The sequence below is a fragment of the Anoplopoma fimbria genome, chromosome 23 (assembly GCF_027596085.1).
Source record: "Anoplopoma fimbria isolate UVic2021 breed Golden Eagle Sablefish chromosome 23, Afim_UVic_2022, whole genome shotgun sequence".
Lineage (NCBI taxonomy): Eukaryota > Metazoa > Chordata > Actinopteri > Perciformes > Anoplopomatidae > Anoplopoma > Anoplopoma fimbria.
The window spans coordinates 11,432,585-11,448,597 of NC_072471.1; the positions used below are offsets into that span (position 1 = coordinate 11,432,585).

The 16,013-nt window shown below is 41.0% G+C and overlaps 1 protein-coding gene across 1 annotated transcript in view; it reads right to left on the reverse strand.

The window, feature by feature from the left end:
* Nucleotides 1-305: 305 nt before the first annotated feature.
* Nucleotides 306-16,013, reverse strand: part of pdzrn4 (PDZ domain containing ring finger 4) — a 32,688-nt gene continuing 16,980 nt past the window's right edge. The window contains exons 2-9 of the mRNA XM_054624783.1: nucleotides 13,164-13,435; nucleotides 12,238-12,340; nucleotides 6,807-6,905; nucleotides 5,098-5,160; nucleotides 2,737-2,838; nucleotides 2,430-2,546; nucleotides 980-2,044; nucleotides 306-875 (exon numbers count right to left, since the gene is read on the reverse strand). Of these exons, the coding sequence (XP_054480758.1) occupies nucleotides 306-875; nucleotides 980-2,044; nucleotides 2,430-2,546; nucleotides 2,737-2,838; nucleotides 5,098-5,160; nucleotides 6,807-6,905; nucleotides 12,238-12,340; nucleotides 13,164-13,435 (2,391 nt within the window). The remainder of the gene's footprint in view (nucleotides 876-979; nucleotides 2,045-2,429; nucleotides 2,547-2,736; nucleotides 2,839-5,097; nucleotides 5,161-6,806; nucleotides 6,906-12,237; nucleotides 12,341-13,163; nucleotides 13,436-16,013) is intronic.

Here is a 16,013-nt window from a genome sequence, read left to right on the forward strand (position 1 = left end):
TGAAGTTATTGTGTTGGTTCCACACTTGGGAATCAGTTTGAACCAATATGCTACCAAAAGCATCTCCTCTCAAAGCCAGTTCATTTCCAAAAAGTTGTGAATGGCTGAGGTCTTGTAAGGATAGAGTATTACTATTCAAACATTCTTGAAGTAATAGATACAAAGTTGCCTTGGGAATGCTACAGAAGTCCTCCGGCAGTGACATTTTTAATGAAATTTCACAAAGAGATAATATTATTTTACATAAAGCAGTAGTTCCTGAAATACAGGCAACCTGATCTTAAAGTGTTCAGTACTTGTGTCCGCTAGACAGTTGTGACAGATAGGAAAGCATTATGTACTTTGGAGCCCTCTGGGATTCTAGCCCCATGGCTCATCAGCTCCTGGATGGTCATCCAGTTATCCAGGATCTTTTTGTTTCGTTTCTTCATCATCTTTTTGTGACTGAGCTCCAAGATATTGACCTCCTTCCTGCCCTCAGCTCCACTGCCTGGCCCCTCCTTTAGACACTCAAGGCGGCTCTTTTGCATGAACTCCCTCCTCTTTCTTTGCTCCCTGGCCCGCGCCAAGTGCTGCTTCCTCTCCTCTTTACTCCAGTAGCGGCCCATCTTCATCTCGCTCATAGCATCGTCATCTGTGGTCATGCCTCCGCTTCTCTCTTCTCTGATCCTTAGCGCCCGCTCCCTCAAAATGCGGTCGCGAGCAGGCCTCCGGGCCACGTAGCGCGTGCCGTCTGCCCGAACTTTGACCTTCCACTCTAGACGGGGTTCCCCAGGGCGCCCGGTCCGAATGGGATCTCGACAGACACTTAACAGACTCAGCTGACTCTGGGAATACTCCAGGGATGAGTGCTGTTGTAGAAGCTGCATGTAGCTCTGTAACAGAGAGAACATTGTTAGCACAGAATAGTCTTCAGATGTGCCTCTCTCAAAGGCAAATCAGCGTTAGGTTAACACGTCTCTTTTTTGATAAAACCTACCTGAAGTTGCCTGGATCCTCCCTGGCCTTGATAGGGGGTTGTCTGATAAGAACCATAGGGAAGCCCCCTCCTGGAATCTCTTTTCCTTCCTTTCTTCTCACATCTCTCGTCGTCCGCAGGCATGGCAGGGTCTGACTCAGACCGGGAAGGGTTGCTCTGGTCGGGGCTGCTCGAGATAACAGGGCCTGGATCTGCTGGTCGGCTAAGACTGGGTGTTCCCTGGGGTTTGGGGATAGGGATTGGGCTGGAGGGTGTGGAGGAAGCCAGTCTGAGGTTTTTCTGGTTGGTGATGCTGATGTGTCTACTCAGAGAATGATCAGGAGATCTCTCCATTCCTAGCGGTGTCGACCGCGCACTCTCCGCTGTGTTGTAGGCACTGGAGCTGTCCTTTTCCCGAATCCGGTCGCTGTCCGACCGCTCGGGATATTCATGGATGTCAGCCAGCCTGCCTTGTCGCATGTGTCCGTCTTTGGGGCTTCGTCCTGGTGAGCAGGGCGAGGGTTGTGAGGGGTCCAGCTGGTGGGCCTGGCGGAGCTGATGCGCCTGCATGATGCTCTGGCACTCAAGCTCAATGCTGCGCAGTTCATCATTTAGCATCCTCAACTCCTGCTCTACTCCCTTCCCTCCTCCAACACCATCTACATCATCTCCATCCATTCCTTGCTCAGTGACACTACACTCTATACTGTGTCGAATGGAGTACACCCCACACTCGCCTCCATTTCGGATTTGACACTTGAGCTCTAGAAGTTGCTGAAAGCGGTTCTCTAAACCTAGGACCCCTCCTCCACCATTGCGAATACTGATTACCCCTTCATGGCCTTGACCTTTGGACAATGTCCTCGGACCCTGGGTGTCCTGTGGCACTACATTCCCTCGTCTTGTGTGCGGATGCTCTGCCCGCCATCGCTCCCGCAGGCAATGGGCTGGGCTCCTCCTTTGTAGTTTAGCCAACAGTGGTTGGTGATCTGGACTGTCTGTACTGTGACCAAACCCACTGTCTTTGTCTTGATTGTTGGAGGAACACGTGGCTGTGTCCGTTGTCATCTCTTCTTCAGCTAGATACTAGTGTATGAAGAGAGATAAAAAAAAGTAAGTCCTACTCAGGCGCAATTTAATTCATGCAAGACCTTATGTTTGTTGTAGATGCTCGTCTGATTTTCATGCTTGAGACCAGAGTTTGGGTCCTATCATAGACCTGCAGTTAACCGAAACCACGATCTTTCCATTACCTGGTACTTTGGTAGCCAGGCCTTAATCATAGTTTATTAACCATAGCTGTGATCTTTCCCTAACCAAAACCAAAGGTGCCATTAACCAATGTTGCACAAAGCGAGATATTTTTTAAAAGCTGGCACTGGATTTGTAAAAACGTCATAATTGAATGTAATCCAGTTGTGTAGAATTTTGTCTCCTGTTTTGATGCATCTCTCTCAGCTTACGCTCTCACCTCATCTCCCCTGTCAAAGTTACGCTCCTTCTGCTTCCTCCTCTCCTCAAGGATTTCCATCTTCAGCTCCTCCACAAGCGCCTGTTGCTCATCATCCAGCCATACCTCCTCCTCAAGCTGAAATCACAACATCTTGTCAAAAACCTGTCTTTTGCCGTGTGTTTGTGTGTGTGTGTATGGAAAGAAACTCCAGACAATCACCCTGACAGCTCGAAGAAAAGCAAAAGGCACTTAGCAGACAGCTATTTGACATGACATAGGATTTCAAGAAAGGGCAGGGAGCCTGTGTAGGTGTTTGAGTGTTTACCTGGATTTCTGGTCTTGTCACCAATAGTATAATGCTTCTTGCTTCTTCACTTGACAACAGGGCAACGGCTTTCTCTCTGTCTTGCACTTCACAGCCATTTATCTGTTCATCAAAGACAAGTATAAATGGTCATGTTAAGAGGAATGAACTTGTAGAAAGTCCAAACCATGCATCAAAGAAAAGACCTGTAATTTCATCATCATCATCCATTTAACTGACATGAATGAAAAGATGAATTTAGTACAACTACCCATTGTTCCTTGCAAGACACACCTTGAAAGATCACACACTGACACTTTTCTCTCTTCTTCCTCTCTTGTTTCTGACCATTTCTCCCATCATTAGTCTCTTTTCACACCTTTCTTTTTTGGATCCCTCCATCTGTCTTTCCCCCTTCCTCCCATCAAGCAATCCCTGCGAAAGGCATGTGCAGGCTGCATGCTCAGTAAGGGGAGTCAATTGCAAGTGCGTAGTCCGACCTCACGAGAGTCTGCTCTCAGCACACATCCAGACACACAATTAACTGCTCTGTGACAGGTGGCGTTCATCTTTTCCTCACTAGAGTAATGGGGCTGTCAGAAGAAGATAATAGGGCCGGCAGTACAGCGGGCCCCGCTCCCCACAATCATTCACACTACTGGGATACAGAAACGGTGCCGTGAGAGAATGGAGGTAATCAGAGAGTGCTATGTTCAATAAATATGCAGGAGTGGTAATGTTGGCTCACTGTTGTTCAGACTGGAAGCAAGTTGAGAGAACAAGCACTAAATGTCAATCGAACTATATTTAAGCATCTCAATATTTGTCTCAGAAAATTAAAATCACACAAATACGCTCAGGATTATACTAAATTGCTGGCTGGTGGTGCTCCAATGACCCATATTCTTGGGTAATATTAGGAAACTTGTATAAGGCTGAACAGTTTTGCTTTACTGCATGATCAAGTTCAACGATTTCTTTCAATAAAGTGTCTTATTTTGTGCTTTTTATGTTACTTTTGTAATTTTTTTATTTAACATATTAGGTACAAAAATATATTGGATGCTCACATAATGATTTTAAATAATATGTTGACAAACATGCCATTGTTATCTAAATCATGAATTAAAAAAATGGGATTTTGTTGACAAAAATGACATATCCATTGTTAGTGTATAGTTTAATTGAACTGCATTGATTGCACTTAAATTAGAGATATGTTGAGTTTGTCACTGCAGATTGTCCCTAGGTAAAAACAAATCCACATGGCTCTATTGCAATGCACTATCATGCAGGAGAAATGCATGTGTGCTGACAAAGAACTGGGAGACTCATCAGCTGCAAAGAGGTCTGTAAGCTGTCAGCACAACTTACAGACAGTGTGGCACTAGAGGCTGAAATAGGCTTTCAGGGTGAGGGCAACAGCCAATCAGAAGGAGGGCAGTCAGAGGCAGAAGGTGTTCTCAATTAACTCATCAACTAGTTAAATGAGGTCAGGCCTACAAGTGTGTTTCTGCAAACATACACAAATATGCAAATATGCACAAATATGCACAAATACGCACAAAAGAGGAAAAAAAAGTCATAATATATATAGGCTGAATTTCACAAATATCAGACATGGCTCACATAACAGGAAATAACATCTAATTGTATGATTAGTAAGAGAAACTGTAGATAACATAAAGGGAAAACTACAAAAGACCATAAGGGTGAGAGTTGTATCCACATAAGGTTCTGTTACAAGAAACAGACAACTTCTCGTTAAGTCCTAACGAGGGACTGCTCACCTTTTAGCGACACACACCTGGTGCCGATAATTGGTAAGCTTGGAGTCAAGAGAGCAAAGTCTTACTTATTTTGTTAATCCTGTGTTCCAGTGGAAAAACAATGGACACTCAAACTGTTTTATATTTGTGGTAGACTGGATACAGACACAATCCAAAGTAGAAAAACTAATTTGCAAATAAGGCCGGAACATTTTAGCTGTGTGTGTTTTAAAAGAACTTCTAGGTGTTTTTGCATATCGACGCAAAGAAAGTCTGAGGCAGTGAGGATTGCCAAGGATGATGTAGGGCCTGGTGTAACTCTGAATGGGGCTTTAATTTCCTTGGCAAAACGAGGTGATTAAATATACATATGCTTGCCCGGACTGGAGACATGTTGCTTAGCTATCCTCTAAAACGACTGCCCTGCAAGCAGCTTGGAGGACCTAACTATTGTTTGCTCAATATGGAAAAATCCAAAAGGAAATAATGGGTTTTATTTTTTATTTTCATATATTTATTTTGAATACAGCTGATATCAAATATAGGCTCCTGTCATGAGTTCATAATATAAACTGTATGAATGTACTTTGGTCACTGTGATGACAATAAGCACCTGTAGAATACGATCTCCTTCCTTGATGCGTCCATCTCTTGCTGCAATGCTATTTGGCTCCACCTGCACAAAAGAACATGAAAATCAATGCTGACAGCCCGTCACTGTGTATCTCCGTTTTCTCCTAAAAACACCACTGATGCACCGCTCTCTCACCACTGCTCTCTCATCTTTGCTGTCAGCTAAAAAGTCTGTTCTTTTTTTTCATGAAGAGGAGCTTATTTTCGCGTATTTTTTTCACGTCACAGGTTCGTTTTAACGGGTTGTTGGCACTGACATCTATTAATCCTGAGTTTAGTAGCTGGTGACTGACACCGACTGAGGTAACATGTAAGTCCTTAACATTATACAAGAGACTATGTGAGTTAAAAATACATTTAAAAAAACTAAAAACAATAAAAATCACGAGTGTTTATGGCACAGACATGATTTTATTTTTGTTGAGTGAATAAACATCTCATTTTTCCAAATGCATCCCAGTGGATATGCAACAACAGTACGAGCATTCAAATTTCCCAAACTTTGTTGTTCTTGCATTGAAGATCAAGAGAGAAAGCTACATGTGGGGGAAAAAAAACCCTAGTGGAAATGGAGAAAAGAATCACACACTTCCTAAAGTTGCACCGATGCTATCCATTCATACATTTTAATGAGGGAAATTTGCATTTTTATCCTTTTTTATCAAACATATAAATATAGATGTGTTCGGTCGCGGGGAGACTGTTTTCACAATCTGTTGAGGTTCAGCAGGTTTTATATTAACAATCAGATTATTTGTCTGGTTCAAGAAGATCAGGTGAAAACCAGAGAAATATCTAGCAGAGTTAACAGATATATTTAAATGTAATTCTAAAAAGATTAAAAAAAACTAAATATTCTGTTATTCTGCCATTGATATCCTTATGGAAGCATTCTAATCCCTATAGTAGCTCTTACTTTTTAAACTCTTGCCTTTTTTTGTTAATAATGGGATTAAAACTGCACCTGCAGTCAGATTAAACATTTAAAAGCCCTCATAATTTCACCATTCATTTAGTTTTGTCTCCGAAAGAGCAAAGTGCACTGAACATTTTCATTATGTCTTATCAAAAATTGTGCAAGAGGAAGTTGTTATTTTCTAGGCGGAAAATCACTCGAATTTGAATAAGAATCTTTGTAATATATCCCCTCTTTGTTTAGTGTTTTTGGTATTCAGAGGGTGAACAGTAAATTAGACATTTAACATACTGTGTCGGGGAAAGAAAAGGTTGTCGCTCACAGCTAATTAAAACCTTCAATTAAACCACATCAAAGCAGGAGGAATGAGGAGGAATGAGAATGGCATGACGGGAATCACAAACCCGACTTCATCTTTTGCCATGCATCGCTCATTTAGAGTTGATATTTGACTGGAAAACATTTTTCTCTCCTTCCTCCCTCATTCAGTTCTACTTGCTCTGTGCTTCAGGATGTAACGACGGGAATTCAAATGGGATTTCATGACTATTAATCTATCTATATGCAAGGAATCTATCTATTAATAACTTCCTGCTCCAAAGGAAACATTTAGTCCTGTCTTTATCAGACCTCATCGGGGAAGTAGGTAATTCCATGACCAGAAAATGCAATTACTATTATAATTCTAAAAAGGAAACCAGTAAATGTGATAACACTATTTTTTCCCTATAAGCGCTAGCGTAGGACCAAATAACAGGAACATCTTTCCATACCTGGCTGACATAGATGCCGCTGTCCTCCTCATCGTCGGTCCTGTAGCACAGCGTCAAGCCAAGCTTCTCCAGGCTGTTCCGCCTGCACAGCTCCACCTCCTGTTTCACACACAAACAAACCAATACTGTTTTAAACTAGAAATGTTTTCCCCTGTTGTTTTTCCCAGTGGATCTGATGGATTCCAAAACCCATATTGTTTCAAACACGGAGTTTACTCATCTGTTTTACAGAACAGCTGAAACGATACCACCCATGGGAGATGAGGTCCAACTTGATTTTTATGCTCTACATCACCGTAACTAATCACTTTTTTTTTTTGTTGTTGTGCTGTAGTCATAGGTAGTGAGATTGTTTACGGCAAAGATAATCTCTGTTCTTTTTCAACTGATAATATCCAGGCAACCTCAAATGCCTAACCTTCTCTCTCTTTTAAACAAACAAACACACACACACACACACACACACACACACACACACACACACACACACACACACACACACACACACACACACACACACACACACACACACACACACATGCATAGTTATATACTCATGAGTACTGTTGCATCTCCAATAAACACTTATTGGTGCTCTATACGCAATTGAAAGCATATCTGATACCTCCGCACGGCTCTCAACATACCAATGGCTGAGCCGGCGTCCAGCAGCTAACAGAGTAAACAACGCTTCCAGTCCAAACACTGGAGACTGTGCTGACAGAGCCAATAGTGTTTACCTGTGGGGGAACTAAAGGAAAACCTAATAATTATGTACACTTGAAGTGAAAGTTTAGCAGTTGAATTAAAAATATACTCATTTTTTTTAGGTGGCATTGTTGCAATATTACATGTTCTTGATTGCCTCAATTTCTCTGTAATTATCTGGGATATCAAGCACTAGAATCTCCTTTTAGCTCTTTGTTGTTCTCAACCAACTCCTGAGGGAACAATCTATTTATTTTGCTGTCTAATGCTAACTCTGTCTGTTGTTTTGTCCTGAGCAGAGCACAGTGAAACGATAAAACTAGTTAGCAGAGGCTAACACTCTCTTTAAAACTGAGGGGAACACACTTTTGCCATTTCACAATATCATATTTTTCATTGCTAATTTAGTAGCGCAGCTCCAAGGATGATCTTTCATAACCAAAAGCTGGACAAAGCTGTCACTAGCATTGCTATCATTTGAGCTATGTGCCAGTCAGGAACAGTTGCCTGTTACTAGCTGTTGAAAGTTTTTTTGGGAAAAAAAAAAAGGTACCAATTTGATTGTATAGCACATACACACACAGATTGAGGATTTTAGTTCCAAACTGGTTTAGTCCATTGGATTCGATCAAATGATTAACGTCTTAAGTCGCAGTAGTCACCACACTAGAACTCAGCCCAGCACAATGAACATGTACACACACTTAGACAATGGAGGACCACACAGCAAACACATAAACAAAGCCCCAGCATGTGTTCTGTACATCAATTAAATAGAAACCCGTCAGTATCAAACTGAACCCAGCATGTGTCAACATAGAGTGGCAGGTCTTTGATGGCTATAGTAATGGTATTCCACTGGCTGGACGCGTCCCAGAGAAAATGTCCCTAAATTTAGCTCGACCCGCTAATGCTCCTTTTGATCTCTGCTGTGTATAAAGGTAATCACATAAAGATAACTCAAGGGTTAATCTTTATTAACCCCATGCTGCCAAAAATTATTTCAGTGCTGTGAAGTTGTGAAAGGAGGGGGAGTGGGAATAAGGAATGAGGAATGGGGGCAAGAATTAAGCCCCAGCCCCCTTTTTATTCTGTCATGGAAAACCATGATAGCAGAGATTGGCAGGGGAAGTAATTAATTTCTGTGGCATTTAACTCCCTGGGCAGACAGCCGTGACCTTCAAAGGTTGGGGTGTGTAAGGAGTTTATAATATTGTTACACCATGTGCTGGTCCTGGCTTCCCACACTCACCAGTTTAGTACACTGGCTGATTTGTACTCACCCTGACAGTGAAATAACAGCTGCATACATTGAGATCAGACAGCACCAAACGCCTTTATGTCAGTGCACATTGGGTGGTACACTGGATTACTGGAGTCAGTTATCGTGCTGTGAAGCCAACTGGTGAAGAAGTGTGGAGCCGGGGGTGTACAGAAGCTCTATTTGTGATGATTGGATCCTGATCCATTTAAACTATGGCACAGAGGGGGAAATTATTTCATGTGGCTTACAATGCATTGTTACAATTGATGGAATTTAGCATCTAAATTTACAGTATATAGATTACCAGTTTAAAATGGGAGAGATCCCATTTACCACATGTTACTAATGGAGTCATTTGACAATAGGTGATGTGCTGTCTTTCAGAGCCCCGTTCAACATCTGTTCGTAACATTTCAGTCTCATATGCACTTGACAGTCAATAAATTTTTCATTCAAAAGAAATGACTGCCGTGCCTAATGTTCATTGGCTCATTGTTTCCACATTGCAGATGATGACATCCTTTCAGATGCCACTATTTAATAACGACAGTCTTTAAAGTGTAATGATGAAAATTCAGTCAGCCAGGAAAAGCTTCGAAATGAGAGGTACCTATAGAAACGGTGCTGTTTTTAGCTTCTATCCGATGTTTCCTCTACTTTGATGCTACTTTTCTATTTAGTAGTGCATTGACAACCTCAACACAAACCATTTAGTGTAGGCAGCTCTTTAAAGTGGGACGGAATAACTCCTATTAAAAGGGTTATCTTGGATTGGCTTAAAGACCATTGATTTTCCAATGAAACCTGCGTTACAAACATGGGGGTGTGGATTTTGTAAGATGTAGGTATCTATCAGGCAGTAATAATGATAACATGTAGTCACAACATGGTATCTGTAGGATTTTTGGCCCATACCACAGAGTAAAAGCCTTGATGTATTGGCCTGTGCTGCATTGGTGTTAAACATCCTTCATTTATAATTTGTAAAAAGGTGGTACTACGTCTTTCTCCATTATTTTATTCCCCTTTTTTTTCTCTGATGTTTGGCGATGTTGAAAATCAAAAACTAAACAGTTACCAATAAGCGACCTGCTTTCTGGAAGACTGCTGCCACTTCATTAAGCACTGTGTAAACTGATGACCAAACAGAGCATTCATTAAAATCACTTGTCCTGGGAATCAGATCTAAATATCCAAAAGGGGCTGTAACTGTTGAAAACCCAATTCACTTACATATCCAATTCAGTATATTAAGTAACTCTGGATCTTGGATTTGGAATAGTTTGGTAACATTCAAAGAAAAACAAAGAAACAGTTGGCTCTGAAACTCACTTGCTACTTCTACTCTTTTTGGCAATATCACACAAAAGTAGCAGGAGTAGTAAAATGACAGCAGGAGTACCCATGTGGACAATCAGTTGGAAGTGAAGCCCAACCTGTCAGAAGTAATGTTCCTGGGAATGGCAGCCCTATTCTGTGCCATCCAAGAGGAAAGCCATTCGTGTTTCAGTTAGATACACATGGATGGACAGAGGTAAGTGAGGACGGCTGATTTGGTGTGTGTACATCTGGCAGGTGGGGTGGGGGGGACGGACGGACTATATGTGCGTGTGTGTGTGTGTGTTGTAAAGCCCACCTTGTTCTGATGCTACTGCTATTTACGCACACAAGCCCTCCACCCCCCATCCATCCCACCCCTGACACACACCGGAGACTCTTTCATCCAGATGACGCTCTAAGGTAAGGCCACAGCTGGCGGCAGAGGAATCCTAATGACCCACAATGCAGTTCACTGAACCAGGAAGTGCCTATTAAACCAGGGAGGACCATTGACAGGAGCAAATGCCACCCATCACTGTCACCTAGCATGACCTCGAGTTCCACTCTTTGAGTTGCATGATTCATCTGTAACAATGGAGACACTACACACTGTATGGCAATTAGAAAATAGCGTGCTTACATGCTAAAGTAAGATGTAAGAACAGGCTTAATGTTACCTGCTAAATATCAGCATGTTGGCAATGTCATCGTAAGCATGTAATCATGACGAGATTCGCTCAAAGAAGTGTTGTGCCTAAGGACAGCCTCAAAAAATCCCTAGCATGTATGTAAGGTTTACTAATTAATCCTGAAAAGATGTCTCCTCTTCAATAACTGTATCTGTGTAATTAGGGGCAATATGAATTTGTATGTTTTTAATACATGGTAGTGACATACTAATAAAATAAATGCAGCTTTAATGCATATTATTTTGTAAACAAGCACAAATTCGTTCCAAACAATTTAAAACAATTTAAAAGCCCCCTTATTTAGAACTGAGGTTTATTTGTATTAGTGATACTCAGTATTTTAAGTACTGTCTACGATAAACCAGACAAGATAACACTTATTAAATACATACCAGCGATGGCAGATAATTCACCTGCCACAACTGAAAAACATATTCTAGTTGATTAATCAGTGCAAGGTTGATTATGATTCTCTAACATTGCTCGCCCTAACAAACAGTTTAGTGCTTGCTTTTTACAACATTACATTCACAATTTCTGTTCAGCTTGTATTGGTTGTCTGAAAAGGGGACACAAATATTTCTGAAGGATTTCTGCATGATGAAAGGGAAACTAACAGCCTGTGTATAAAACACACTGGTGATTCAACAGGGAGGGATTTTCTTTTGGTACGATTAGATGAAGAATAGTCTTCCGTCTTAAACCCAGGGTCTTTGCTATGCTACCCAGAACAATCTAGTGTTGATGCAGCTTTCACAAGGGGCAGCCAATTTCCAATTGTTGTGTTGGACCATTTTTCTTGTATTGTTTTGGGACTTGTGAGCATCATGCATCAGGGTGAGCCTTGGATTATCTCCTGAGATTGTTTATTACTGACACAACAGTGGCCTCTTGTCCAACTGCATTCAATCTTGTTGGAATAGCTTGAAAATCTGAAGCCACAAATAGCCAAACGAGATTGCACAAGTGTTGTGCAGTGCACATCCAGTGGCTTCATATGAGCATTATCATCATTTGATTCTTCATTTGAAAACTGAATACTCTGCATGTCATTAATAAGCTACCAGTCTGATGAAGATATATTTTTCAGCACCCATCAAAAGATGGTAAAATAAAAGCACCAGAGGAAGGATAACAAATCGTCCAAAAGGGAAAGTGTTCATACTCTGGGGAACATAAATGTGGTTGAAAAAACTCTCCATATGTTTTGATAGTTCTGCTTATTTAATGATTTTTTTAATGATGGCATTTTATGCCTTCATTAGATGGCCAACAGTAGAGAGGTGAATAGAGGGGAGCTTCATCCTCTGGTGACCATGAACATTTATTCAGTAACAATTAAGTTATCTTGTAAAAAGTTGTGGACAGATTGACTGAAAGGCAAACACTGAGTACAGTAGGACTACTTTAAAGTTCACTTATACAGCAGCAAGATACAAAAAACCCTTACCTCATACTCATACTCTTCAGTCCTCTCCACTTCTGCTGGGATATTGGACAGGTACTCTGGACATTCATAAAACTCATGCTCCATGGTGTGGATGGAATGACAACTAGAGAGAACAAAGAATAAGAGATAGATATTTCAAAGATCATTAATGTATGTTCCTTTATGCATACGTCTTTGTGGTTGTCATCACTAGTTTGGAATAAGCCGCTAATGTATTGAATGGCTTTGGCAATGTGAGAATGATGTATCATACCAGTTAAATTAGGTGCATGTTTTAAATGGCTTCTTTTCAAAAATTAAACAAAAAAAGTTGTTCTCCTAATTTGCAACAAAACTCTGAGCAAGAAATGTAAACATCAACCACTTGCCCCATAAAAGCCATGACCTCTGCATATTGTCACCATGATAATGGCCCCACCATAATAATTGACCCAGGCTGGCATATTTGTAGTATTATAGGACAAATTGATTTCATCTACTGCCCACTAAAGCCCTATTAATAGCCACGGAATGGATGTAGCACCAGAATGCTCGTTCTATCAGCCCATTTGCTTTTAATCATCCAGCAAAAGCTCCCATTAAAGAAAATGAATGTAGCACACAGAAGCAATTATTGCATGCAGGTTTGGCTGCGCATAATGATATCACAGGAATAAAGTACTTGGCTATGCTGGGGGTTTCCGCACTATGATACAACTGCTTAATTACTACCATGAAAGGAAAGAGAACAATGGTAAAGCCTTGGGGAAGCTTCAGGTCACATTGGTTGAATTTTTTTTTTCTCTTCCTGGTAACAAAATACAGGTAATCATTTTCAACCTATCCATGTCATCTCAGTGTGTTTACCATTAATAGACATGTACTTTGCACTAGATGGAAAAGTTCTAGCATTGGCCGTAAACTTTACTGCAGGTGTTTGCCCTCACCTGTCAGACAATAGGAAGGGACATATGTCAGGGACCGGAGGAGTAGCCGGCCGAAGCTTCGCCAGCGCCATGATGTGCTCGAAGGTGATGTCCGTTTGTGTGCAAACATCCACCACACACACATCTTGTGACGCGCCACCATGGTTATGTGCAACGGCAGCCGTCGCTCTGGTGGGGGTTCGTCGGAGAACCTGGACAACGATGGGGTCTCGCCTGATGGCCTCCACCACTGCCTCCTCATGGTCCACCTTGGAGAAGTTGCGCCCGTTCACCTGGGGGATGAGGGGACCAAAATCATCAGCTTCATGTTGAATATTATGGTAAAAGAGATGCAAACCATATCCTGTTCTGTCATCTGAATTTCCTTGTTGTTGACAATAATTACAATATATACCACCTCTAAGAAGAGGAGATTAAGTAGAGAATGAAAGGAGACCTTGCAGACTTTTAAAGATAACAGGGGCCTTTTATTTTTTCAAACCTTCATTTATCCAAGGACGATCTGACAGACATGCATGCTCTTTTCATTAACTAACTGTTTCACATTCACACCTGGGAGTCCTGCAGTACTTTTACACTTCTCCACTGTCAGGTGGTGAATGGCTTCCAGTAAAGCAACTACAACTTAAGTGCTTTCATAAAGGGCACTTTTAGAGTAATTCTCGATGGAAATATAAAAAAATAAATCTCCCTTGTTTTTACCTACACGCTGCACTTTCCCAGCAGGTTCGGACATTTTAGCTGCTCCTCACAAATGCGCTTCTGGCTGCTGCCAAATTTACACAGACTGTATAATGTACTAGATTGCAACATTTGCTGAATGTGGAAGAACTCTTAATGAGCTCATTTTATCTTGTTCTGTTTTGCACCAATATTCCTCTTCACATCAATCTAACTCAAATGCATTATTTACATTACATGCCTACCATTAAGCCCATAAAACTAAGAATAAAAAGATTACTAATTTAAGCAAATGGCCAGCAAAGTGGGTAGTTGAAGTGGGGGTAGACAATGATCCATTGGGAACATCAGTTTTAGCAAGAAGCGCCTACTTAATTTGCAGGATCAGGAAAGGTTGTGCCATAAGGGAATCAGTGCAGAAGAGATGTCATACTGACAGATGTCAATGTGAAAACACACACACCACCTATGTGTTTAATTATAACCCAATTAGATTAACCTCTGTATGCCAAGGCTGTGAAGTTAATTTTCAGCCTGAAATTGATTGTTTGCATTGATTTTGGATGTCAAGAGTTTGTCAAGGGCTTAAAATGAGGAAGCATATGCCTAATGTCAGCATCATTATTGTCTCTTATACTGTATATGTTAGCATGGTGGAAGGGCTTAAGCAAATTGGATATCATGTTGATGGCCATATGTGGTTTACCAAATGTTCAGTCCACTTCATACTGCCATCTGCAGCAATGATGGTAATTAATTTGTAGCTGCATCCAACCTGTGGCCTTATTGTTTTTTTTCCACATAAAAGTTCTCCTCCACTCACATTATTTTATCATCCCATTTGAACCTATGTCCACCTCGGAAAAAGTATAGAGAAAGTTTCACAACATTGTTGAGTTGTAATGAGATCCAGATGGAAACATTAATCTCCAATCAGCGGGAATGCTCTGGAAAGCAGGAAGTGATTGTGCGGGTACACCTGCCCGTGTGTTTACCTGCTGTTGTTCCTCCATTCAATCTGCCTGTTGATGAGCTAACTGGGGGCTGATTAATAGCCAGCAGATGTGACAACGACCGGGGATAATGGCTCAGAACGTGCAGGTTTTATGTGCCTGTGTACGTGTTTGTGCGCAACGCACAGTTTCTACATAATATACACAGAATTTACAAAGCATTAGGGATAATTAGACCACAAATGAGGAGATAAAGAGGAGCAGACGAGATAGAGGAGGGTTTTAAATGTGGTTTGGGCAAAGTGGTTCACAATCATAATCATTCACATATTTGTTTTTCTTTAGTATGCTTTAAAGCATAATGCAATTACTTTATATTTATTACTTGTGTTATTCATTTTATTTTCCCTTTTTAATCACACTTATTCTGCAATAAACCTACAGTGACATAGTGATCTATAATCAAACATTTTCCATACATTTCGGCGAAATATTTTCATTTTCTGCTCTGTGTATAATGTTTTTCATTGCGGTTTCCTATTTGAATATTATTGTTTACCCTTGCAGTTCCCTCCCCAAAGGGATTGTATTTTGATTTAGTCATAGAATGGTATTTCCCTCTCTATCCATATGTGTATGAATGGCTAAGAAGCATGGAAAAATATACGTGGACGTACTATATCCGTACTGACACGTGTAGGTGTGCAGATTCCATCTATATCAAACAGTAATTCCATTTTGATTACAAGTACCCTTTCTCATTTCTCAACTGTGCTCCTGTGAGCAAGCTGACATAGAGACAATATCAACTCAATGCATCATCTGATATAACCCTTGAAAGCTCCACTAGAACACAAAAATAGTAGAGATCACAGAATGTCTATAGGGAGGGCTGTAATGAACCAACAATCTAGTGCAGCCTTCATATACCTCTCAAGTTAAAGGTTACCATTGCCAATAAAAATGGTTCCCAGTAGCCCTTGACCAAAGCTGCTTGTCTCTCCAAACACTCTTCCTTTAAAGGTCAAGGTTCAAAATGGTGTGCTACAGTTTGGGACAGCAGTATATACCGTAGCTTATGTGTGTGTTTTTCTACTTGTGTGTTCAGTGAACGCAGTGGGTCATCATCGATCTACACCCTTTACTGAAAATGTAATTTGCTTGTTATCGGCCCACTTCACTTTGTACTCTGTTTGTTATTACTCCTTGAGACACT